Source organism: Bombus flavifrons, chromosome 10 (genome assembly GCF_040668555.2).
Source record: "Bombus flavifrons isolate JBK064 chromosome 10, iyBomFlav1_principal, whole genome shotgun sequence".
NCBI lineage: Eukaryota > Metazoa > Arthropoda > Insecta > Hymenoptera > Apidae > Bombus > Bombus flavifrons.
The window spans coordinates 8,947,834-8,973,589 of record NC_138451.1 but is presented as its reverse complement, the minus strand read 5'-3'; the positions used below and the strand labels follow the sequence as shown (position 1 = coordinate 8,973,589).

Genomic DNA, 25,756 nt, shown 5'->3' with positions numbered 1-25,756 from the left:
TTAAAAAGAATACTCCTATTAATATTAAGATAAATGTAATTTTGAATTTTGCTTAAGATGCTTAAGATTACTTGAGATTACTTAAGATTATTTAAAATATTTAAGAAAAGTACTGATTGTTAATTGATAAAAAATTAGTCTCCTGTCCTTACATTACGAACCGCGTTCTCGTCGCTCTGTCGACCGCTCGTTATCATTATGCGGCTGGATTCGCGATAGCGAACGCCCCCGCGGCTCTTGCTCGCTTGGTCTCTGCTCGTGCGAACCCAAACACCTGCCCGCGACCAACGAGTAACGTGACATCACGTCATGTGACCTCCTAAGCCCCGGATGCGCCCCGAAACCCCTTAGATCCCAATGACACCGCGCGACCTCCGACTAATCTGCGTAATCGCAGTCCTGGAAAACGACGGATTACACACTCTGACCATATCTTCGTGCCGCCATCGCATTTTCCTCATCGTACCCTCTGTCCTTTTTAATCCTATTTTTAAAGTAACCAGAGTTCACCTTTGGTTCCTTTAAATATATTTGTTTTATAAGCGGAAGCAATTATTTTAAAAATTGGCCTATTGTGGTATCAAAATTTCTGCTTAATTCTTTTAGGTATACTTTTGTTATACCTAATGATTAATCTGGTTTGTCATGGTTTTAAACTTAAGATATTATAAAGATATGGTATAGTAGTTATTAGTATTATAAACAGTTACCGATTCATTGTAGGTATTGTTGCAGGTATTTTGACCTATTCACTTGTTTCCTTTAGTGATCATGTTTGGTGACAATCTTAATTCTGTTAATCTGTTTTGAAAAATATAATTGTAGTGTCACTTTATAGAATAAACCTCTCTTAAATGAAATTACTTACTTAGCTTACTTAGCTTAAGGCATGAACGACTCATTTGGAGAAGCTTCAACAAGTATTTTTCATCGTTCCACGAGTAAAATGTTTGTTCTCCTTGTTCGTAAGTGATGAATACGAAGGAAGATCACGCATGATTCCATGTATCGTACACCTAGAAGCGACATCATGGCGAAAGGGTCGCGTGTCTAGCCATTAATTTCATCCACCGTTTACCATCTTCGCGTAGGAAGCACGGATTGCTCTTTCACCCTTGCACGAAGTCACGTATTCGTGACGCCCATTGTTTCACAACCGAAGCAAAGTTATCTCATCAAGTCGTCACGAGGACGCCCCTCCTCTTTGGCAAAAGACGTGATTAAACTTTTCTTAATTCGCTCGGTTTGCCTATTTACCACTGACTTCCGACTACGTTCTGCGTTCCTTCTACGTGTTTCGTGTCAGGTGTGTACTGATTAGCAGATTTCCGTTTTCGTTACTTCGTTTACGCTTCTCTTATGCGGGAAGTATCGCCTGCGATGAAAGATTAACGTACCAGCTTTTACTTTTCTTCTTTTGGGTTACCTGACTTTTTTCAAGCAACCTGCATCGTTTCATTTTTAGTTCCATGAAGTAACTTTTGAATTCGCGTGATTTCTAAATTTATATTTGAGCCGTTCAGAACTCAACATATGAAATTTTTTAATTAAAATTGAATTGAATAAAAATTCTCAAGTTTGGTGCCATAGCATTGATACTTATTATATATATATATAATTTTATCAATTTTCTCTATTTTTGTTTTATGGAATGAACTCATTTAGCAAATAAGTGGTTTATCTGATCCTTGGAGAATTCAGAATGAATATGTGTTAGCAAATTAATGTGCTCACTCCATACGTTTCTAAAAATCGCAATATTTTGAAAAGTAAATTTTAATAAATAATTTAATAAAGCACATCATGTAGAAATATTGGATACAAGATAGAAGTTATACAATTTTATATAAAAATTCTATATACCGAATGGTTCTCCTCTAGTCAACCATTGTCCGATTCTTACAGTTTTCCAGATTCTTTTGTTCGTAGATTCTTTGCCCTAGTTCTTTCATTGAATGAGTTAACGTAAATGCTTCTTGTTCCATTAAGGAATACTAGAAAATATAATAAGAGATACCGTAATTCTTCCATAACCAGAACTTAATCATTTAGACTTAGGGTTTGGTCCCGTGAGGTATGGAAGGAGTATACAGCCCTTCGTTTCCCAGGCTGTTGGCAAATTGTGGCTTACCGCGCTGGCACGGTTCTTATCCGCACTCGTCCAGGTAATTCTTAGCCAGTAAGCTCGTCGTTATCAGATACGAAACAACCATCAATAGTTTTGCGAAATTCTAAAAGAAACAACGGAAAAATTCAGATATAATCGTACTCTGACTACGATTCTTGGTACATTTCTTTTTAAGCGTTCTTTCTTAAATGTTTATTTATAGATACTATTTATAAAAATTCTATTTATAAAAATTCTGTTCATAGAGATTCTATTTAATAATTCTGTAATGATTTTCTCTACGAATAAAATTATTTTTACATAAAGAAAGATATTATTAAGATTGAATACTTAACGAAAATTGTTTTTTTAAATTCTTAATCAATGAAAAGTTTGTTACCGTATAACTATTCTTATTCTTTTACAATACAAATACAAGATAGATGTGAAAAGGTAGATTTAAATATGAAAGAGGAAAACTACGCTGTAGAAAGTCAACTTGCATAACGAAAATGGAAGAGAGCAATATATAATTTCATTATACATTACATTATTGAAATAAAAGCATGTTGTTTCCGTGTACGAACAGACATTGCTTCTTATTAATATTTTACTCATACGGTTCTCCCTCCAGCGATCAAATGCTCCTCCTATTTTTTCCTCTTCAGACCAACACACCGCCCACTTACCATATAGCATGTTCATGTACTGTTATTTCAATTGCAAATCGATACTGACGCATGGAAAACACAGTTACAGAGGTAACTCCAGGCAAGATGGATTTCATATGTCTTGGAAAATGGAATGATCTGGCCTTTTATTTAATTATACTGCTGGACTCTATGCTTTACAATACTAATATATGTTGGAAACTATCGTTATTATTATTTAAATATTAATAAATCCTATGGTATACTGTTCTTTCACACGATGATCTACAGTGGTTAAAAATATGATAATAACGTAGTAAATATAAATGGTGAATGTTAGAAATAAAATTCTTATTGGAAAAATAGTGTTATTTTTTAAATTATTATCATAAATAAATATTCTGAGTTCTATTGAAATTCTACCGAATTTGTTTATTAAAAGAAATATCTGAACATTCGTAAGTTATTCTAAATGTATTGTTACCGTATACGGCATCCTTCAAGATAATTCACTTCGATGACATCTCGATAAACGATAATCTTCAAATTCACACGCTCGATACAAGTACGTGTTGCTTTTTCTAAATTTTACATGCTTTCTTACTGGATCATTTACTTTGAATATGGAGAATTCAAGATCAGGAACATTATCAGACGCAGAGGCAAACAGAATGTTAAATGAAATCCTTGAAGAAGACAGGAAAGAGAATTTAGACGATGATGACGAAGATGACGATGAATCAGAGTGTACAGCAGCTTGCGCAGGAGATCCTGCTGTTAAAAAGGTTTAATATATACTACATAACAAGAAAATGATCTTTTAAAAAATTCAATAAAATGTTTCCTTTTTTAAGTCCATCATCTTCCTGAAATCAATTTTGGCAATTACAATTTTTCAAAGTTCTTTAAACTCCAACTTTGTCATAATATATTCAAACTAAATAATAAACCATAATATCCTCATCTTCCTGAAACCATCCTTCGTCAATTCCAACTTCACAAACCTTCTTCATTCTCAACTTTCTATTACAATATTTAACATAAGTAATAGGCCATGAAATATAAAACATCAGATTCAATCTTAATCAGAACAGCAGTCTTAACGTCATTTATCGTCATACAATTTCTTCCTTTTTGCAGAGACTCTGCGAGTGTATACGCATCGCAGAAAACTCTTCGAGGTTCTCCTTGCGCGTGATGGAGGCGATGAGGTTGTTGCAGCGCAAAGAAGACCGTCTGCTACCGACATCCACCGCAGAGGATATCGTCGACTATATTCAAGCAACTTATCACGACGATGGTGACCTTTACGCTCAGGTGCGAACCACGCTGAAACAGGTCTGTTCCCAAGGGTTAGTTCTGCGTCAAATAGAGCGAAACAGCCGGTGTAGGCGAAAATTGTGTCTCGCGTGAGACACGATCGCGTTTCAAGGCAACTGCAAAACCGTTTATCTCGCTCGTAGACCGTGCATCTATCGACCAGTTTCGTTTACAGTTCAACTGTTAACTGTAACGCTTCCATCGGTTCGTTTCACTTGATGAACAAATCAAATCTTTTCCTGTAAATGAAATTTAGGAGATTTCAGAAGGATCTATTAATGACTGGGACTTCTAAGGCCGTTATGGAAAATAAAGAAAGTGCAATTATTTGTTTTTCTATAAAACTATACAATATAGTGCTATAGTTGTAAAAAGCTATGATTGTGTTTCATAGAAAATTGTATTTTCTATTTAAAAATAAAATATATTACGTTTATTATTGAAATTAATAACAAAATAGTTTATTTTCTATTAACAGTTTTTATCTATTTTATCTATTTTATATTTTTATCTATCATTATATATATTACTAATGTTAAGTAAATGGTTGCAGGATTTTAAAAAATATTAAGAGAGTTATGACGTAGTGCAGAATAGCACTCTTTTTCGCCTCAAATGTTAAGATAACTTATCGATAAATTTCTATCCTAGATTCGTTATGGAATTGTTAGAAAACGAGTATCATTTAATCGGACCAAATGCGATCTCGATGAACCAAGCCACTTGCACGAAAGGTCGAAGGGATTGCGCGTTGTCTTCGCCAGTTAAGACACCGAAACTTCGCAGGAAACGCGATGATAATGGTGACGATTGCGACTGTAAAACGACAACTGACGAAGAACTAGAACCTACGAGCAAAAGTCGAAGAGTATGGATCAATAAATCAAAAAGAAATACTCGAAGGCAACACGAAAAACATGAAGAGAATGTTGCAGCTAGAGAAGTACCAGAATGCTCTTGTAATATGACTGATGAAGACGTAGGAGAAGATGAATGTGTATGCGAGAATCAAGTGCAAAGAAACACTAGACATAATAATAATTCAAAAGTGCAAGAAAAAGAAGATGTGCAAGAAAATGATCGCAAAAGAATAAATGAAGAAAGACAAACGAGACCAGTTCAGGATTTCTTGATAGAGTCCTCAAGAAGAAGAAATGTTCAGGGAAGGAATAGAACGATGGAAATTGTTGATAGAACAACGATAGGAAACAATAGATCAAACAAAGCATTATCAGATAACGTGGACAATTTTTACAGTAAATTACAAGGAAAGATTTTGTCTTCTGGAGACAAAAAGCGGGAAAGAGAACTAAAAGCGTGGATTAAACGTTGTCAAGAAGAATGTAAACGACAAGAGAATCGACGAAACAGAAATAATTAAATTTTTCGTTGAGCTCGTGACTCTGCTAAACGTGACTTTGATCTAAATTATTAATAAATAACTACTCCAAGTGGAGTGCTCTTTTGAATGATAAAAAATTATTTTTGAATGGAATATTTTTCACGTAACGTTTTGTGCGTACAACATTTTATACAAATTTTATCAAATGTATAATAAACAGATCTTCGTACCTTTTATTCCGTTTTTACTTGCTTTTTTGTATCATTATATATTACCTTTTTATTAGTTTATACATATTATTTTTATTTTTCGTTGAAAATAGTGTCAAACATGGGGAAAGTTGTAGAAACCTTCCGGTACGATCGGTGGGGATTAAATAACCAGAATGCACAGCGAAAGAAAGTGCTTCACTTACATAAGATCTTAATCTGTTATCTAAAATGCCAAATATCACAAATACAGAGATTTTATATCACTTACATTAGTAAATTACATCGAAAAAATATAATTCATATTAAACTTATACCTGTATTTGAGTTTCTGCGCGAATGGATGATTCTCTTTCTTGCGTTTCTTCTTCGAAATCTATTACATGCATTATTACGTTGTTTTCGAACGCTATCGGTGTACGCGATCTTCCTTAAATATTTATACACCAAATCGGAAACTGTTGATTTCTGATCATGGCGTCGTAGAGGATTTTGCTCCCTATTTCTATTATTTTTGTTCCGAGATGCCAATCTATTCATAGTTATGCATTATTCGAGAAAATTAAGGAAGAGAAATGCGAATTTAAAAAATTTAAATGTTACAGAATCATCCACTACACTAATTTCTTTTACCTGACTTCCTTAGTTTCTTCCTTTCTTGTTATTTTATATCGATAACCTCTGTTTTTTAATGTCATTTTAGTTATTTTATAACATTAGATTCATTAAATAGGGAAAGAATTTAAAAGAGTTATTTGTGCCATTACATACCATTATTTAATTTAACATCATTTTTTTTAAAGGAGAACTACGTATTTCGTTCGTTAGACATGATGCATATATATATGTATAAAGGAATTCGTCTGCTATGTCAATTCATAAACGTGTGGTCAAATGCAAAATTTATTTATAACTTTTACCAATAGATGATACAAATATTTTCTATTACATATTGACTTTCCTATATATAGTTTGTGCTTTTATATGTAGTATTACCAGAGAATATTATCAAGTAGAGATTAAATCTATCAGTATTAACTAAATACAAGATTAAGTACTGTATTTAGTTAATATTTATAGTAGTTTTTTATAAATGATATGGTAATGTATCTATACCTTTTTACCAGTAGATGGTACAAACATTTCTTATAGTGTGTTATTTTCTAAAACAGCTACATGTAGCGCTGTAACAACAACGATGATAGTTTACATCATGGTGGTTTTGTAATAACTGTCAACATCAATTAATCAAAAGGATAATGTCTCATAAGGTGGTATTTCATTATATTTAAAAAATCAACCTCTCATTTTTACATCTTTACGTTGGCCACATTTAAACGTTCGTCATTGCTTAAATATTCAATTCTCATACTTGATCATTATAATTTCATAATCCTGACATTTCAACTTTAGTGTGCATATTAACTGACAACCTCGAATTTATCGACTTTTTTTAGACAGTATGCAATGAACGCGTAAATAAAATAACATTAATTTCACATTTTGTGAAATGAAAATGAAAAATAAAATTCTCTGATTTTCAAATAAAATTTAAAAAATTATGAAAGTATTTTAATGTATAGATTATATTTCAGGGAACTATTAGAAAGGATTCATCTGTTAGGAATGGACATCAGCCAAATGTTAAAGCAAAATCTAAAAGTTCATCATCTTATGCAGACTCAGAGAATTCTGAAAAAGTAGATTTAAAATTGATGAGAATGTCTCAAACTCTTGAAAAAAGAAAAGAGGATGACAATCACTCAAGATTAACACAAAATTTACAAACAAGCAGAAATAATACGAAACATCCTATTAAATCCTCTAAAAGTGTTCCTGTTAAGGAAAGTTTTTCCTCAACATCCAAATCAAATATTAACAAGTCTAGAATATCATCAAAAAGTATTTTAACAACTAAAACACAGACTGAACTTATGAAGAAGTCAGATATCAATGCTGTAAAAAGCAGTAAAAGTAGTAGTGGAAGAATACAGAGTAATTATTCAGAAAAGAGGGGACAGAGTACAATATTTATACCACAATCACTTACAACTAAACTCAATGCTAAATTATCTAATAAAAGCATTAGCTCTGTATCAAAAAATGGAAAAGAAGTTAAAACATATTCAAGTTCATCAGAAACAACTGAATCAAAACCAAGGTCTAGGCAACGTAGACTATCTAGAACATTAAGTCCAAGTGAAGTAAAAATGTTACATTCTGCTAATAATAGATCAGATCCTTTACAGAAAGTGGACCAGAAGAAAAAGGAGAAAATAGAGGTACTTCAGACAGATAGTGAATGTGATTATGAAGATGATTTTGAGGTAAAATACTGTAGTTTATGCACAATTTATAATTTAGGTCTAATTTAAACTATTTCATAGGATTATGAATCTGATTTTCAAGAATGCACAGATAGTGAAACATCTGTAGTTAGTGAAGAAACAAGCATTAATCATATTAATGTACCACTGGATCCAATTGAACTGCATACTGCAAAACAAGTATTGATATTTATTTTATCATAGAATAGTATCAAAAGCAGTAATATTTTTTTATTTCAAGTTATCACTTTACTGTAGCGCAAAATTGTGAACAGTGCCGAACAAAAGGAAGAAGAACATATGCATGATTCTGGTCATTATGAGCTTACAGAAGCAAGAAAGAGAGCTGCAAGAATAGACTCAATTGCAAATGATTCAAAATTATCTTCTCTTCTTGAGATAAAACAACCAGTTAATAAATCATTTAGGTTTGTTCTAAGCAAAATCAAGTTTCAAAATAATTAAATAATTTTTATTGTGCAAATTGTACTGTTTTCAATAATTATATATAAATGATTACCAAAATAATATTGATTTACATAAATAAAAATTTAATATATGCACGTGTACGCATTTTTATATAGTGAGGATAGATCGGAAAATAAATCATTACCATTATCTACTGATGAAGGATTCGAAGATAGTCGTTCGGGTGATTTTGCAAAATCACCACCGCTCTCACAAATTTCGTTCATTGATTTCCGTAAAACCAAAGAGGAGCAAAAACCAAAGGTAGTAAATTGATAAATTAACGAAATAGTGAAACTTTTTATTAATAATTTTATTTATTATTGCTTTCAGAAACCCAAAAAGAGTTTAAGTAGAGGTGAAGAGCTATTAGAAATGATAAAATTAGATGTTATGGAGTGGTCTGTTCTGGAATGTTCACCTATACCATATGAAGAATTTATTAGAAATTATGGAAAATTAAATGCTCAACAAGTATAGTGATTGTCTATTAATAATACTACATCGTGTTATTAATTGAAAAATTAATGCGTTCGATTTTTAGATATCTACGCAAACTGGTGAAGATAATATTGACATAGAAACACAAACGGAGGAAATAACATTTAGAAATAAATGGACTCAATTTCCAATAGCTTGCAGACAAAATTTACAAACCAAGGAAGATTTAAACTTATTTCGTATGGTACATACACATCACTTTTTACTGATTAATCTTTATCTTAAATATCACATTTTTAGGATCAAATTGGAGTCGGTAGTGACAATGATAATGATATAGAAACTATAAGCTCTATGTTACCGCAACCCTTTGATATATTGCGATTAAATGATTTCATGAGTCGCGCAGGAAAGGTAATGTTATCGTTATTGGAAGAAAGACGATCTGGTGGCAATGTATTTAAAAATGAAGAAGAAATACCATTCAGTGACGGTGTTGTCAAACTTTCTATAAATTCCATAACATTTTTGGCTGGTAGAGCAGTAACGATAATCCATTATTCAGAAGTCTTAAATAAAATCCTACTGACTATTCATTCTCCAGCTGAAGAAGTACGAATTATTTACTGAAGTACCAAATATAATCTATAGCAGTAAAACGTGTAATATTTTATTCAGGAAATCGAGACATCCAGCAAACAAGATTACATAACCGATTGTTGTATTGGATGCGTTTGGAATATTTCTGAACCGTCGATGCCGATTAAATTATTGTACTCTACCTGCCCTATTACTTCATGTTGTTTTCATTCAACGAATTATAACATCGTATTTGCTGGACTTCAGGATGGGTACAATATTTTATTACTTTCAATTGTTGTACAATTTACTATATAAAAATAAATAAATATATTGAACAATAGATCGATAAGTCTCTGGGATTTAAAGGAAGATGAAATGTGGCATCAGAAAGTGACAGATAAAGCCAACAATTTAGATTGGACAATACGGATGCCTACATATACAACAGCAACAAATGTAGAAACAAATCATACAGCACAAGTTGTTGCAATACGTATACTATCTAAAATTGAAGAAAAGTCAGTAGAACAACATAACAATAAATTTGTACCAATACAGGTTTGTTAAAATTATTGTATGCATTATATGTTATCATGTATATAATGATTTAGTTATTAATGTTATCTGCATCAGTTATTTGTTTAACTTTAATTGTGAATATTACTTGTACTAATAGATATGTAGCTTAAGTGAAAATGGTTCAGTTGTTATATGGAGTGTTTTGCACAATATGGGCAGAAATGTCGACGATTTAGGACTATCATTTTGGGGTAGTGTAAAACTTATTAAAAGTCAAGAACTATTTTTACAACCTAACTATAAAAAAAAGTAAATATTCCCTAATAACATGTTTATTACCTATTAAACTTCAACTTTACTAAAGTCTTTTAACTCTGTAGAAAGATCACTGCAGCTACGTTCATTGATATGCATGTGGATTGCATTGATAGTAATAATCTTTATATTGCCACTAACAGTAGCAGTATTTTGCATGGTACTTGTATTGGTAACAAAGCTAATCCTGCTGTATATACAAAGTTGGATACTAGTAAGTTATTAATAACACATCAATTTTAATTAGTTCATTGTAATTTCAATACTTCATTTGATGTTTCAGATGACTGTGGGAACGTAACTTGCATAGAAATCTGTCCATTTGGATATTCGTTCTTCTTGGTAATATTTTTACTTACATTCACTCTCTTGGATTTTTTCGTTGTTCCTAAAGCAGTTTTCTAATACAGGTTAGCTGTGATGATGGAACAATTCGATTGCACTCTTTAGATATTAAGAAACCAATTTTACAATTAAAAGATGAAGACAATACATACATTATTAAATCGGTACAATGGTCAAGGTCGAAACCATTTACACTTTTTGTACTAGACAATAAATCATGGTAAGAAAAATTAACAAAATGAATATTGATTTAAACGAAGTAAGCAATTGAAATAACTTTTGTATATGGTATTTTAGTATACATATATGGGATTTAAGTAACAGTGATATATATCCAACATACAAAATAAATATGCGAAATAGTGGACATATAAAAACTATGCAATTATCATATTGTAAAACAAAACGAGATACGTCTCATCAGTACTTGGTATGTTCTTTTTTTCACGCATAATAATTTGTAAAAATTCTATATGTGCTATTTTTTCCAGGCGTTTGGTACAGAATGCGGGCACGTAGAAATACACAAGCTAAAAATGAATTTTTATCATTCAAAGGAAGAAGATTATTTACAAGAATTAAATGCTTTCATGCGATACGTTGCGATTTTATAAATAAGATAAAATCATCAATAAGGTCAATACTGTTCAAGGAAATTGACACATTTTTTATACTTCCGGTGAATTGTAACGGACTTTGTATGCCTTGGATATACATTTGTATCTTCAAAGTGAATGATACATACTTAAATAATATTTAAGGACAATCCTATAATCATAATGTATGTGCTCACTGAAAAGCATTTTTTAAACTGTTGTATCACTTTAAGGCAAAACTAAAAGTTTGCACAAAACTAGTATTATTTATTGTACACATTATTCACTGTAACGCACAAAACTGAAACCGTCCACGAATTGTATACAGTCCAAAATTTTATAATGTAAAAAGATATTTAAATAATATACCTCAATGAAAACATTCTTCAGTAATAATTTCTTTATTATTCTAAATATCACTTTATCAAAACATAGACTTATATAATGATGTAAGGAAAGACATTTATGCTTAAGTAATTTGTAATTTACTTAACACAACGATCAAAATATATATAACCTGTATGTAACTATAATGGAAATTCAAATATGCCGCGCCGTTGCAATTAACTTGTTTTACAAGATCATCAATAATAACAGGGTAACTCGCTACACGTTGAATTTGGTGAACTTCTAACTGTAGATGTTGAGTTTCGTCCTGTAAAAAAAAAGGACATTTGCATTTGTTTTAAATAATATAAATCTACATTAATAAACCTATTCATCATCGTAAAATTTTACGTTATTTATTCACAATGTGCGATTATTGTTCTTGGATTGATCAAATTTTAGCGAGGATCAGATCTGAGGCAAAGCCAGATAAAAAGAAACGTCATAGCTATGTTGATCCAGTTATAGTAGTTCATGGAGGCGCGGGAAAAGTTCCACGAACGAAACGTAAACACATACTCTTTGAGGTTTGAAAAATATTATATACTTTTAATTTAAAATTAACTAATATTATTTTCAAAAGAATGTTTATAAATAAATTACTATAATATAAATTACAGAAATAAAAAATAATTATTTATAAAACATACCTGATAGTTAGTAAATCTTTTTGTAGATAATTATTAAATGAAGATCCTTATTGATACAAATAGGTTAAAAATGCCGCCATTGAAGCGTATAGTGATCTTATCAATGGTCGATCAGCAGTGGATGCGGTAGAAAAAGGAATCGTTTATATGGAAAGTAAGCCGTTTTTTAATTGTGCGAAAGGTGGTTCTTTGGACGTTAACGATGAAATTGTCACGGATGCTGCTATAATGACGATACGCAATGCTGGATGTGTAGGCGCTGTTCGTGACATAGAACATCCTATTTCTTTAGGTATATATTTTATCTAACAAATCAGTGTACGGTTAAAAACATTTCCAGTTAACGATCTACCCTAATTTCCAATTTCAATTTTTAATTATAGCGCGGAAGGTATTAGAGAAAACGGAACATGTTCTAATCGTCGAAAATGGAGCTCAAAAATTTGCCTTGGATAACGGAATTTCAATTTTACCGCCGGGAAGTTTAAACATATCCGAATCATTAATGTCAAATTTTGAATCGTTAACATGTTGTATGAATGAAGAACAGGAAGAAAGTGAATGGAGAAATGATGCTAAGGGTGAAAAAAAAGAATGCGATTCGGATTGTTTTATAAATCGATCTCAAGACGGTGAAGCATATCCATATTGTGTATTATCTGCTGATTTAGACTGGGATGATCCGATAACTGTACAGGTGTGTTTTCTATGGCACCATTATTTTATAATACTACTAGGCTCTAGACACATTATAAAATCATAAATTACAATTTTTATTTAATCCTAAACTGTGTTTCTCTGTTAGTATATCTACAAAAGAATAAACAAAGATCTAATAGCTACTATAAGTCCTCAAGTTTCATAAAATACAGTTAGAAAATATGAATATTAGGTTAGCGCGGTTGGAGTAGTAGCATACGATCGTAAGAAACGGCTTGCAAGCGGAACATCGACAGCTGGAGAACCTCGAAAGCCGGTTGGTTCCATCAGCTCAATCGGTACGGTAATTGGTTGTGGCATTTACACAGATGAACATGGCTGTACCTCTGTATCTGGTAACGATACAAGCATCTATTGCTATGCACCAGCACGGAGAATAGTTAAAAAATTATCTGAAGATATATCGATTAACACCGCAGTAAACACAGTGCTACAGAACTTCGAAAATGAAACCGGGGAATCTCACATAGGTGCCATTGCGTTAGACGCAAAAGGCGAGCCTTGCGTTTCCTTCAATTGCACACATTTCCCATGGGCTTTCTGCCAGAAAGGTTACGTTTATTACGGGATGGCGCAAAACGAGAAGTATTGGGAAAAAATAACTATATTAGAGCGACCTTTAGATTGCATGTGTATAAGTTCCGACGATGAGGATTAGAGAAATGTTAAATATTTCATTTTATATGTGTTATACTAGACGAATTTAACTGTATAAATGTTTATTTTTAACAATGTTAATATTTGTACCTATAGCAATATTAGTATCTTATTATTTTAAAGTTAATATCATGCTTTTACATACCGGAAATATAATACTATGATTTGAATCATATATTCCATACATGGAGAACGCAGGCGTTGGGCCCTTGAAAGTAATTCCGAAAAGCTTGTCCATTTCCAAAAGCATCGAGTAGATTTCTTCTCGTCTTACGTCTGTTATATTTTCATGTGTTATCACCTGGAAGTAATATTTACAAAAATATTTAATGTCGTTACTTTTAATACTTTTAACATTATTTTTCTCATAAGAGAATTACCATGCCTAACGGAGCCCACGTAAGCAAACATGTTTCATCCGAATCGACCTCATTAAGGCATAGGGTTCGGTACTTGTTATTCCTCGTCTGATAGCCAGGATTGCCTAAAATAGAGAAGCAACAAGTTTAAAATGAGGCACAAGAAAGATATGATTATACACTAACTGATATTTTTATAAAATAGTGACGAAATAACATACCAATTTTCCCCTCGATGTTCTTTAAATCAACAAAAGCCACGTCTCCAACATCAGACATCATGCAGTCAAAGGCAATCAAATCTTTCCCAACTCCGTTCGCTACAAATCACATTGTTTTCTTGTTTAATCAGCACACAAATCATGCTACGCGATTTTATTATCACGCCACGTGTAAGTACACACCTTGGATATTCAAGGCATGTAAATTATATGGCATTTGGCCGTCACTGTCACTCAGACCAACAACGGAACTCTCTGTAAAAAAGTTAGCAACTGCTTCCGTGTCCGAGCAATAAGACTTTGTACCTGATATATTCTTCAGAGCAGCCACAAAAGCGTACCACCCTACGAAAATGTGTTTTGACCGTCATTATACAATTTTGAAAGAGTTTAAAAATATTTTAAATTATTTATATTGCTAAACATATAGAAATCAATTGAAAATATTTAAAGAAAAATTAGCCGATATAATATCAAGAATATTAATAAGTATTATTTATATTTTTCATTATTTCATAATAATATGCAATAATTAAATTTCTATTTATTGATTAACAGGAACATTGAAGATTTTGTTTAACAACTTTATCTATAAATATGAAATAAGACTCGTCTAAAGATCACTATTCAATAGAATCATTCAAAAAATGGAAATATTCTCACCAACGTCTCGATATCCCGTGAAACACGCCTTGACTCCTTTCAAGTCTCTCAAACTCTTGATCCATGAATCCTGTTGGACGATAGCCGCAATTCTAACGAAGTCATTGTTCCTCTTGGGTACCACCTGCACGATCGTTTTTAGACCCATTCTGAAACAATATCCTAAACACTGTAACCACTATCATCTCTATCCACAACTTTATGCAACTTGAATGTTTACTTACTTTCTGGCGTCAAACAGCTCCTCCGGCTTTGCAACGAATATATCCGCACGCTCGGTCTTGAGAGTCTTTAAACAACCTGCTCTGCTCAATTCCTGGATACACGAAATTGCTGGTTCCACACCATACACGATCGAAGCTTCCCTGAGCCACCGACACTTATTCTCTTCCAAATTGGACGCGACGCACCATTTCACTCTTCTCGATGGATGACACGTTGCACGATTATTAGCGGTCATGAAACGAGGAACTGTGGTCAAGTGTTACTATTGTTATTATTGCAGAAACAAAATCTTATAATTTAACTTTTTCATAGTGCAATATGAAAGAAATTCGAGCAAACTCCTCTATGTATCTTGGAAGTCATTATTTTCCTATTTCTTATTATCTTATTACGCTATGAAAAAGTTAATCTTTAATTAATAAGATATGACATAGTGATATATGATGAATAGACTACGAATTTTTACTTATGAGAGATTTAAGGATGTAAAAATGCACAGGATGTTCATAAGATGTAAACATAGATTTGCACAAGCATCCACAGTCTAATGACAAATTAATGAAAATCATTTTAAAAAATCAATTCTGTCTGATTAGTTAGAAAATGAACAAAATAAGAAAACTTCTTTAATAGAATTTTTAAATAAATTTTTTCTTGAAAAAGATCGAGTGTTGTTCATGTTGTAATTAATCGTCGCTAATTACATCTTGTTAGGAAGTCCTCCGGCGTTTCCAGAGTATCTGTGCTCACCGGCGTTGGATGATAATTTTCCAACAATTGGCGTAGTATCGAACTGAACTTGTCCATTTTCAAGGAGCTCATCATCTTCTCCACCTTTTCTGCTACCTCTCTGGTAAAAGGCAAATATCACTTAAAAGATACATTACTCCATCAAATCCTTTTTATTAAAGTCTCTTCTTTTACTAACGATCTAGCGACGACCATCGGCCATGGTTTTGTTATCCATACGCATGGTTTGTCAAGTTTCACGGGCCTCGTCGTACCATCCGGACAAAGATACTTGTAATTTTCTTTACTGATCCGTTCCGTCTAATTTCATACATGGTTTCGTTAACAAACTGCTTGAAGTTGTTATATCACGCTACTCAAAATAATTAACACGTTCCATAGCAGACAAAAATTAGCATGTTTCTCTATTTAAACATTCATAGGCGAGAATAAAAATATTTCTTGATCTACTGCAAAAAGGCATGAAAATGTCAAGAACTCACCTTTCTTTTTTTTTTTAGTTACATATTTCACTTTTACAGTTCAATCAATCGTTTATTTTATATCTTAATACTCTACTCTAAGTTTACATACTATTCTGAACTTTAGAATCTCAGGCGAAAAGGCGATTATTCTGATATTAATTATTGGACATATACTGTCCAAAAAGTTAAGATTCCGCGTTTTAAGATAATAGTTTCGTTTGTGCTATTTATGGAACATGTTTAAAAAGGGACAATATTTCGACCCTTTCATTTTTATTTATTCTTGGATTATTTCGAATAGTCGTTTGTTTATCTGAAATTAATTCTTCTACCTTAAAATGCAGCAGAGTATCATTTAATCTAACCCAGGCAATGTCACCTGCGTTATCAGTGAGGCAGAATAAAGCACCTTCGCGACCGTAATAGGCATCATTCGTATAACAGCCGACTGGATTATCGCACGCGGCGCAAAGATTCCTATACTTCGATTCTACGAGCAAGAAGGTGGGAATGGAGTAACTACATTGTGTATTATTTTCAATTTTCTTTAACTGTACAAATACTTACTTAATTTACTATCATATGTGGTATCGGCGGTCCAAGCGCCAGCTATACAAGCTGCTTCGAAGAAATTCGACAAACCGTCCATTCGATTCTCCAATAACGTCTTATCCGGATCACATTTTCTCAATATTACCCATTCGTCAAAGTACTACAATTGTGATACAGGTATGTAAATGTTTTGATAGTTCATTTGTATTTTTAAGTAATACTATTTTGTATGACCAATTTTATATTTATGTTCAATTATATTATTGGATGCTATAAGGGCCTTAGCATCACATGTTAATTTGAAGTAAACTGTACCCAAACATTTGTAGTTAAATAATTGTTGTATGCAGTGATTACTTTCTACGGCATCTAAAAAAATAATATTTCTCTTTTGATATTTGATTTTCATAATAAAAATTATGTAATAAATTAATTGCAATTCTCATACATATTTCCATAAGAAAAAAGAATTGTAAACAACACTATTTATTCATATTACTTGATATTTGTGTAATATTTGAAAAAATTACTATTCCCAAAATGTGTGTCAAAATAATGATTCTATTATATAAAGGTTCTAGATAAGAGTTAGATTCCATTGTTAACATAAGTCGGTCAATATTGATTCACAAAATTTAATATAACTTGATGAAAACATAGTAACGAAGTTTATAGGTAATATGTAAGAAAAGAATGAATAATTTATTGATGCGTTTCATGAACACAAAAGAGTTTTGAGTGTTCTAAGGCCATTTTTGCATCCAGCTATACAACTGTAATTAGTTATTAAAGAGGAAGTTCATATCGTGAATTCTAATTGACTGTATTTTATATAAAGTAATTAGTATTTTTAATAGAATTCTTCTCAGAAGAAGTGATTTATATACATGTAAATAGCAAGGAGCAAATTATCTTCTCTCATACTCCAGTACTTATAATCTTATTTTGAACGATTGGGTTTTATTATCTGAGAAAAATAATATCTTTTATAGAACACAGACACGGTAAACAAGGAGTAGTTATAAGAAAATTAACCGTAGAAAATGCATTGGTCCAATCATCGGTGGTATCCAGTCCAGGATGACAGAATCTCTTACCCTTAACGTCCCATATATTCCTCACGTCCTTAGATACTATGACTACCATCTCATAACGTTGCTTCTCTACCAAAAGATAATATAACATCGAAGAAACGTGAATTTCAACTTCTCACGTGATGGCAACTGGTAAAATAATTTTAATCGCTATTCGATTTACTTTGTAATTACCATCTGGAAGCATTCTTAGCTCGTTCGTGACTAGAATGTTGTATTCGTTGTACGCGGATGCTGCGACCAGATCTTCCGGTTCCATTACGGTAAAGTCGGCTTTGGCCATGGTCAATCGCCGCAGGCAATTAAACCTGTGTAATCGATGTGCCGTTAAAAAACAACAAGACGCGAAACGCGGAAAAAGGAATCGATCAATACTCTTCAAAAAGTATAAAGTAGCATTCAGACGATCATTATTATTGTTAATATTTAAAATTCTCAACATTGCATTGATAATTATGTCTTGATCGTCCACAAGGTGTCTTATGTACAATAATGGTGAGTACCATACCATCTTAACTATTGATACTAATATTGATAATAATATTAATAATATCGATATTGTCAATATTACAGGTTTCTCAACATTATCGTACATAGGAGACCCTCTAGAACCTAAACAGTCAATTTTTTTTGCCAATACAATATTGTCAATATTTATCGACAAACTGCATTTTCCTCATACATTTAATATTATTGATAATACATTCAATTTCGCGTTAGCGTTTAACGATGTCAAATTACAAGAAAGCATGTTCAGTCATTACATATTTCAACATTATCAACGAAAGAAGATAAGAACGTATGGAGCACAATCATTTTTCATCAAACCACCTCGACAATATTCGAAATATTTATAATACTTCCCTATACTAATATTAGAAGATCTCTATAATGTTGAGAACCCTGAAATATTGACAATAATATTAATAGTCTGAATACTCTTTAAAAGATTTATCGATCTTTCTATAAATTTGTTATACTCGCCTATCATTTCCTATAACACACTCTACCTGACTCCCTGAGATTACCAACTGCTTGCAAAGTTCGCGGACCCTTTTTGTTGTATGAATGCTCTCGACCACGCATAGTTTCACTGAAACGACGGTGTTTCTATTTTTTTTCTCTTGCAAAACTCTTTCTCCTCCTCTCGAGCAAAGGGGAAATCATGACTACATAATTCGTTACCAATGACGAACAAATTGCTCGCCGCTCAAAGTAACTGGAGGGATCGTGTTAACGCAGCTTTCTATAATACTCTACGATATTATTCTCTTATGATACTCGAGTATTTTAAAATCCTATTGTTATCTTTAGCGATGAATTATTAAAGGCATTGCATGGATTTAAAGAAGAATTTTTAATATCTTTTTTAGCTTGTATATTTTATAGAATATTGATGTTACGGGGATCGTGGATATTAATTAAAATTACTTACAATTTTCAGCGTTGATACTTTGATGAACAAACGCGAAGAAGAAGAGTAAAACAAATAATCGAATATCCATCTTTGACGACCTTCCCACCGGCATCCTCTTCAAGGACGTATCGTAAGTGTTTGATTTTCACTTTTTCACAAGATTCTTCAAACTAATTATCAAAAACTAATACACGATATTTTTCCATGTAATGTTTCATACCGAAAACACACTGATGTACAGGAATAGAGTGTGCAAGGATCTCATTATTTATAACAATAATTACACTTGTCGCACCGTTATAGTTGACGAGGTAAACGCTAGTTTAATGAATATGCAGACACATTAATCAGTAACGGAACTAACGGTGTTACGCATCAACTTCAATGAAACTTCGAGTACAAATAGAAAACCAACAAGCATTTTATTAATTTTTTATCGTGTATAATTGCATCTACAAATACTCGGTGATTTAAAAGATATTTAGCAACAAAGATCGAGTTTCATCTATTGATACAATCAATCGGGTTTGCCTGTTACACCTCCTCTTTTGTTATACTATCTACTTTTCTTCATTCTCGTATCGCTACTATTAGCGTTATTATTATGCGCGTAGATTGAGCAAACTTTAGTTAATATTCCATGAATAATTCTATTCGAAGTTTTATTGAAATCGACGCGTAATGCTTCACGCAGTCTGGTCGTCGGTTTTCCTCGATTTTGATGTAAATCGACGGAAATCATTGGGAGACAATTAATACGGACACCAAAATGAAGACAGAAACGACCTATTAACGATCACAGATAACCAAATCCACAACGATAATTATTCATGTCTGTTTACGAGACAACTTGATGAATCAACGCAAGGATCTTCTTACAATCGTTCTTTATAAAAAGTTCTTCGTCATTTATGAAATGACATCATCGGTTGAATCTTCAATTATCACGAAAAGAAGTATTATTCGACTGTTTCCTAACAACACGTACCTTCACCTTTCAACTAGTGCACCAAATTATCTTGATATACAATGAAGTACTCTCTCGGCAGAGTGCTAAGGACAGATGTCCGACAATCGAAATAGAAGACAGTAGCGGGTAGACAACAGGCACGGTCTGTTTCGAGGGGAATGAGTGTGAATTATGTGAAAAAGGTCAGCCGGTTCGGCTGCATGAATAACTCGTTTCAGCAGAGTCTTTGGAGATGTAAAGAACAACAACGATCGACGAATTTACCACATGGCGCCCGGTACACGAGGAGGTGGATTTCTTTGCATTCGATGCGTCTACCTCTACATGTAACTCCACGCAGACTGGATTAAATTGAAACTGGCTGCTGATGCGACCAATAGTCCAGTAGGGAACTGGAATTATTGAGACTGGTGGGGGCTCATGCGTAATATAACATGTTGGTACAGTAGATGACGTTAATGTTCATGAATAATCCGAAACGAATTTAACCAACATTTTGCACAAGTGAATTTTTATGTGACGCATACTATTTAGTAAATTGTAAAAACTGTGAATTATAATTGGTTAAGAGTTATTACTGGATTTGATGCACATGTGAAAGGAGAAGAACAGGACTGATGTTTCTTACTGATGATAATTTACATCCTCCTACACAGTGGCTGCATGTGTGCCTCTGTTATATTTTCCGCGTATTTTCTCTATGAGTCTTGTTGTCGTTATATAAACGGAAAATCCAGAAAATTGAATTAATCGTGGGTTAATTCAACGAATCAGTTAATTTCAATCAGATTTGAAACAATCTTCGTGTAGCTGTTGTTAACTTCTTGATAATCATAGTAGGTTTTTATTTGATACCTTTAACTTTACTCTTTCTGTTCAAGTTTCATCATTCATGTCATTTTAATTAAAACAAAAATTCGATTAATCGTATAATATACACAGCACTTCATCAATATTTACATTATTATCAGTATTATCAGTATCATTTTATTGATTAGAATTAAAGAATGTCATAAATACAAGCTATGCTATTTGCAAAAACAGTAACGTATTCATAGAACATGAATTATTCACCATGTTCTCTGCCAATCATCATAATTTAATTATTTTAGCAATTATATTGTTTCGTGTATTATTAAATATATAATTCGCAAAGAATAGCTACACATATCTTCCACGAATTTAATTAATTGGAAAATAACACAAGATCCGAAATTTTAAACTTTTCTTGTAACTGTGATTTCTCTATGCATGCTCCTTACGTAGAGGTCTAAGTCATGCTACAATTGCTACTGAATTATTTTGTTAGTAAGTGTACGAACGAAGATTGCTAGCAAATTATTATTATTGTTACGCAGTATCATTTCTCTTAAAGCATATACATCGTCATCATCATACAATATTATCCAACAAAGTCCTCTAAAATTGCAAAAGAATAAATTCGTGAAAATTTAAATATTAAATATTAAAATATTAAAAAAATATTAAAAAAATTAAAAAAATTGTTAAGGTATTCAAATAATCAAACATCCAATACAACTTTGCGCAAAAAATTTTTACTCGATTTAAAGTTATAGTATCCACTGCATAAAAATTACAAATAACATATACATGCATGTTTGATGATAAGCCTTGTTCAACCAAGATAACTAATCAACATTGATAGAAGACTATATATAAGTGCTAAAAATGACTGATTAATATTTGTGAGATATTTCAACTACTCGTATCATTGTTTTACGACGCAGTAATTTTTTATAAAACGTAATTAATCAATTCTTTTGTAACCGTAAAGATTAAATTAATATTCATATAATAATCTAACAGTACTGGTTATGAAAAAACTCACTTTTCAATATAATTTTTTAAATAGTCTTTTTCATAACATGTGTTAGGATAGATAAAATCTTCTTCTCTGTAAATACGGAGATTTTGTCATATGATCAAATATGAGTTATCATAAAGTGTATCTTATGCATACATATGTGTGCATCTGTCATATGGATGACCTTGAGACGCTAACATCTATACATATGTGCATATATATGTATGTCCGTATCGAAGGTAAAAGTATCTCGAACTTCGAACTCGAAGCTTCACACTTGACACAATTAGTAGTTAGTAGCGCTAGTATAGCTGTATGTGAAGGAGGTGCGTTAAGTCCACATGATTCGCTGCCAAAACATCAGTATACAGCCTTCGTACTTCATGTCAGTACGTTCAATACTTTGCTTCTGTGATATTGACGATATGGAAGGAGAACAAATAATCAGAAGAAACAACTCTAGGTTCTATGCATTGTATTGTTAATATTATTCAGTGTAATATGATATATTTAATTTATTCTCTTACGAACAATAATCCTTTTTATTGTAGAAAAATAAGTCGTATTAATATTATTAAAGATGCAAATGAAGTATATCATCTGATAATGCAGAGGGTGTTTATTGCGTGTTATTTATATAAAGTACAAATATAGAGGAATCACATGTAGGGGCAAATTCACTGAACGCGGTTAATTCGATACAGTAAACTTTCACAGATTAAAATGTTATTTTTTAATGTTTGTTATAAAGTACGCAACATAATTTTTATTGAATATTTATAATGTTACCTCTAAATTATATCTATAGATATATGTGATAAGTTATCTTTTTCGTACCAGTGTTTCCTCTGTTATCTTACTTTATATTCGTTTTATGTATTTATTGTTTTCATTTATATATGTGTCTGGAATGTTTCTAATTAGTTATGTATATTAATATATTTTGATTTCAGAAAACAATGCTGAATTTAAGCATTGTTCCCCAGACTGAAATATTTAAGACAATATTTTTCTGATGTATTGGTTACTGTAATGGCACAAAAAGTGAAGCTGAATTACACACAGTTGCCTATCAAGGCACATTATTTCTTCTTTATGGCAGGTAAGTCCAATTAATTAAGTTGAAATACATCTTTCTTTATTGTGTAATTCTTTTATATTATTTCTGATTGCAGCTATGGGACCAATTCTTCCATTTTTACCAGTTTATGGTAAACAACTTGGTATTTCAGCATTAATTATGGGCAGTATAACAGCTATTCTACCAATCTTGTTCTTAATTGCTAAACCAACTTTTGGTTTTCTCGTGGATTATTTTTATACCTGGAGAAAAACAATTTTTATCGCATTATTAGCAGTAACAAGTGGTTGCTATATTTGTATGTACTTCTTACCAGTACTTCCAGGTCCAGTTTTTTCAGACTATAGTTTTAGTAATGTATCCTGTGATTTGTTACCATATTGTAAACTAGAGGTACTTTATTATTGATTTGTAATAATATAATTTGAACACTCCCAACTTTTATAAATTATCAGTTTTCATTTTCTATTTCAGGATATTTCTAAGCCATATTTATGTACTGGAGTAAAGAATGCTATATGTCATTGGACCTGTATAGATAAAAATTTCTCTGTATCAATACAATTCCAAGCACTTAATGAAGAAATAAGCTTTTCCTCAAATTCAACGTGCTTAATTGATAAGAATAGTACCTTATATTGTTCTAAACATAGCAACTGCAATGTTATTTGTGATAATTTGGATGATAGTTATTGCCTATATACATCTGTTACTTTTTGGGGTTTTGTTTTATTAATGTCTGTTGGTAATATTGGTTTCAATGTATGTAATTGCATGAGTGATGCAATTTGTTTTGATATATTAGGTATGATGTAATTTTCTTCTCATTTCATTTCAGTTTATTAGTAATAGCAGCAAATATTATATTTCTCAGCTTTATTTATTTTTCTAGGTGAAGGTGGTCAAATGGGGTATGGTAGACAACGTGTTTGGGGAACTATAGGTTTTGGAATTTCTGCCTTTTTGGCTGGCTACACAGTAGATTATTGGTCTAAAGGAGAAATTATTAAAATATACACACCTGCGTTCTTACTTGTTTTCATATTCACACTCATTGATCTATTCTGTTGTAAAAAATTAGACGTGAGTACCTATCATAAAATCTCAAAAATAAGAAATATTTGTTTTTAATATATTTAATTACACTACTTATTAAAACTACTTTTTGCAGCTGCCAGTAATGACAGGATCGGCAGATATACTGAAAGACATTATGAAACTTTTGAGGTTGAAACCTATAATTATATTTCTCTGTTTTGCAACAATTGCTGGCATTCTCGATAGCTTTATGATTTATTTCTTATTTTGGTAAAGTCTTATTTCGATAAAATATTAAATTTTTAATATTTCAATATAAATTTTTAAAAATGCGATACATAAATTACAAGAGCAAAATGAAATTCGCAAATAATACGTTTCAAATAGGCATTTAGAAGACCTCGCTATGGCAACTAATTGCATGAGAGAGATTAAATTAATAGAAGGTTTAATCGTTGCAGCAGAAACTTTGGGCGGCGAAGTAATTTTTTTTTCGTTGTCTGGTATATTACTTATTTATTTAAGTAATCTTATTTTTTGTATTATTTTTTATTTTTTAATCGGTTTCTTCCTAATAGGTAAGATCCTAAAGAAACTAGGATTCGGATATAGCTTTACATTGTGTTTCGTATGCTATGCTTTACGACTTGGACTGATTTCTTTGGCATTGAATCCGTGGTGGGTAATACCAATAGAATTGTTTATGCAAGGACCTACTTATGCACTCTGTTACACGACAATAGTCGCTTATGCAAGTAAAGTTGCACCGCCCGGAACATCAGCTACTGTTCAAGGAATCGTAGCTGGCATGGATGACGGTTTTGGTAATGAAAGTTTATGATATGGATCTACCGTTGTTTAAATATAATATACATAATATGCATTTGTATTATTCTAATCGATGTTTACGCAAAACTACTCAAAGATATTACTCAAGTATACTTAATAGTTTTACTATATTATTATTTATTGCTCCAGGTTTTGCAATTGGTAGCCTGATAGGCGGAATCCTATACAAATTATTTGGAGGTGTAACGACGTTACGGATATTTTCATCAATTGCCGCTATAACAGCATTCATATACCTCATTTTATACCTGTTATATTTAAAAGACATAACACCAGGTAGTAAAACTAATAGTCATTAGACATTTAATTTTCTGTATGCTGCTGTGGTTAAATCAATCTCTTATTATAGATACAAAGAACAATGTAGAGTGGAAAACACCAGAGGAAGCTCAAAAGAAATGTACAGTTGCAGAAAGCTGACTACACAAAAATGTAAATCAAAAATATTTGAATATTTTACTGCAAATGAATATTGTTGTTAATAATATAATTATCGTTTTACTAACCGATTTGTTTATTACCAATTGATAATTTATAAATAAAATTTGACATATTTTTCTTATTGGTCTAATTCTTATCACGCGTATTTCCGTTTAAGAATTTGAAAAGAAAA

The 25,756-nt window shown here is 31.8% G+C and overlaps 6 protein-coding genes across 20 annotated transcripts; 4 read left to right on the top strand and 2 right to left on the bottom strand.

Moving 5' to 3' along the window:
- The first annotated feature begins 3,952 nt into the window (after positions 1–3,952).
- On the top strand, positions 3,953–5,575 carry LOC138184544 (uncharacterized). 2 transcript variants are annotated; one of them, XM_069122619.1, is made up of 2 exons: positions 3,953–4,074; positions 4,729–5,575. In XM_069122619.1, the coding sequence occupies exons 1-2, from the start codon at positions 4,055–4,057 to the stop codon at positions 5,456–5,458; spliced, it is 750 nt and encodes a 249-aa protein (XP_068978720.1). In that variant the 5' UTR covers positions 3,953–4,054; the 3' UTR covers positions 5,459–5,575. The 2 variants fall into 2 exon arrangements, with proteins under 2 accessions (XP_068978720.1, XP_068978722.1); XM_069122621.1 differs by having other exon boundaries at positions 3,974–4,095.
- Positions 4,067–6,435, bottom strand: LOC138184547 (uncharacterized). The gene is made up of 4 exons (XM_069122625.1): positions 6,262–6,435; positions 5,946–6,160; positions 5,695–5,854; positions 4,067–4,316 (listed from the first exon to the last, which is right to left on the bottom strand). The coding sequence occupies exons 1-4, from the start codon at positions 6,324–6,326 to the stop codon at positions 4,289–4,291; spliced, it is 468 nt and encodes a 155-aa protein (XP_068978726.1). The 5' UTR covers positions 6,327–6,435; the 3' UTR covers positions 4,067–4,288.
- A 383-nt stretch (positions 6,436–6,818) lies between these two features.
- LOC138184296 (cytoplasmic dynein 2 intermediate chain 1) lies at positions 6,819–11,603 on the top strand. The gene is made up of 16 exons (XM_069122125.1): positions 6,819–6,899; positions 7,224–7,955; positions 8,016–8,135; positions 8,214–8,383; positions 8,540–8,687; positions 8,757–8,897; positions 8,968–9,108; positions 9,165–9,476; positions 9,543–9,715; positions 9,788–10,004; positions 10,123–10,274; positions 10,346–10,494; positions 10,564–10,622; positions 10,691–10,845; positions 10,923–11,055; positions 11,117–11,603. The coding sequence occupies exons 1-16, from the start codon at positions 6,888–6,890 to the stop codon at positions 11,237–11,239; spliced, it is 2,937 nt and encodes a 978-aa protein (XP_068978226.1). The 5' UTR covers positions 6,819–6,887; the 3' UTR covers positions 11,240–11,603.
- On the bottom strand, positions 11,604–19,539 carry Tsf3 (Transferrin 3). 3 transcript variants are annotated; one of them, XM_069122129.1, is made up of 15 exons: positions 19,399–19,539; positions 18,948–19,056; positions 18,138–18,271; positions 17,905–18,032; positions 16,885–17,029; positions 16,650–16,807; positions 16,032–16,153; positions 15,808–15,953; positions 15,103–15,349; positions 14,879–15,027; positions 14,399–14,560; positions 14,216–14,314; positions 14,016–14,119; positions 13,781–13,936; positions 11,604–11,876 (listed from the first exon to the last, which is right to left on the bottom strand). In XM_069122129.1, the coding sequence occupies exons 1-15, from the start codon at positions 19,490–19,492 to the stop codon at positions 11,691–11,693; spliced, it is 2,139 nt and encodes a 712-aa protein (XP_068978230.1). In that variant the 5' UTR covers positions 19,493–19,539; the 3' UTR covers positions 11,604–11,690. The 3 variants fall into 3 exon arrangements, with proteins under 3 accessions (XP_068978230.1, XP_068978231.1, XP_068978232.1); XM_069122130.1 differs by lacking the exon at positions 18,948–19,056 and having other exon boundaries at positions 19,399–19,535; XM_069122131.1 differs by lacking the exon at positions 19,399–19,539 and having other exon boundaries at positions 18,974–19,056.
- On the top strand, positions 11,974–13,777 carry LOC138184303 (isoaspartyl peptidase/L-asparaginase). The gene is made up of 4 exons (XM_069122148.1): positions 11,974–12,135; positions 12,322–12,550; positions 12,642–12,955; positions 13,151–13,777. Exons 1-4 carry the CDS (start codon positions 11,974–11,976, stop codon positions 13,634–13,636), a joined length of 1,191 nt encoding a protein of 396 aa, XP_068978249.1. The 3' UTR covers positions 13,637–13,777.
- LOC138184299 (major facilitator superfamily domain-containing protein 6) lies at positions 17,012–25,705 on the top strand. 12 transcript variants are annotated; one of them, XM_069122136.1, is made up of 11 exons: positions 17,012–17,046; positions 19,408–19,510; positions 23,129–23,277; positions 23,351–23,649; positions 23,731–24,061; positions 24,149–24,339; positions 24,428–24,564; positions 24,682–24,797; positions 24,873–25,118; positions 25,273–25,419; positions 25,493–25,705. In XM_069122136.1, the coding sequence occupies exons 3-11, from the start codon at positions 23,208–23,210 to the stop codon at positions 25,561–25,563; spliced, it is 1,608 nt and encodes a 535-aa protein (XP_068978237.1). In that variant the 5' UTR covers positions 17,012–17,046; positions 19,408–19,510; positions 23,129–23,207; the 3' UTR covers positions 25,564–25,705. The 12 variants fall into 12 exon arrangements, with proteins under 12 accessions (XP_068978237.1, XP_068978241.1, XP_068978238.1 ...); XM_069122137.1 differs by lacking the exon at positions 17,012–17,046 and adding an exon at positions 19,622–19,691 and having other exon boundaries at positions 19,492–19,510; positions 23,162–23,277; XM_069122143.1 differs by lacking the exons at positions 17,012–17,046; positions 19,408–19,510 and adding exons at positions 22,251–22,638; positions 22,727–22,864 and having other exon boundaries at positions 23,162–23,277.
- Positions 25,706–25,756: the final 51 nt, after the last annotated feature.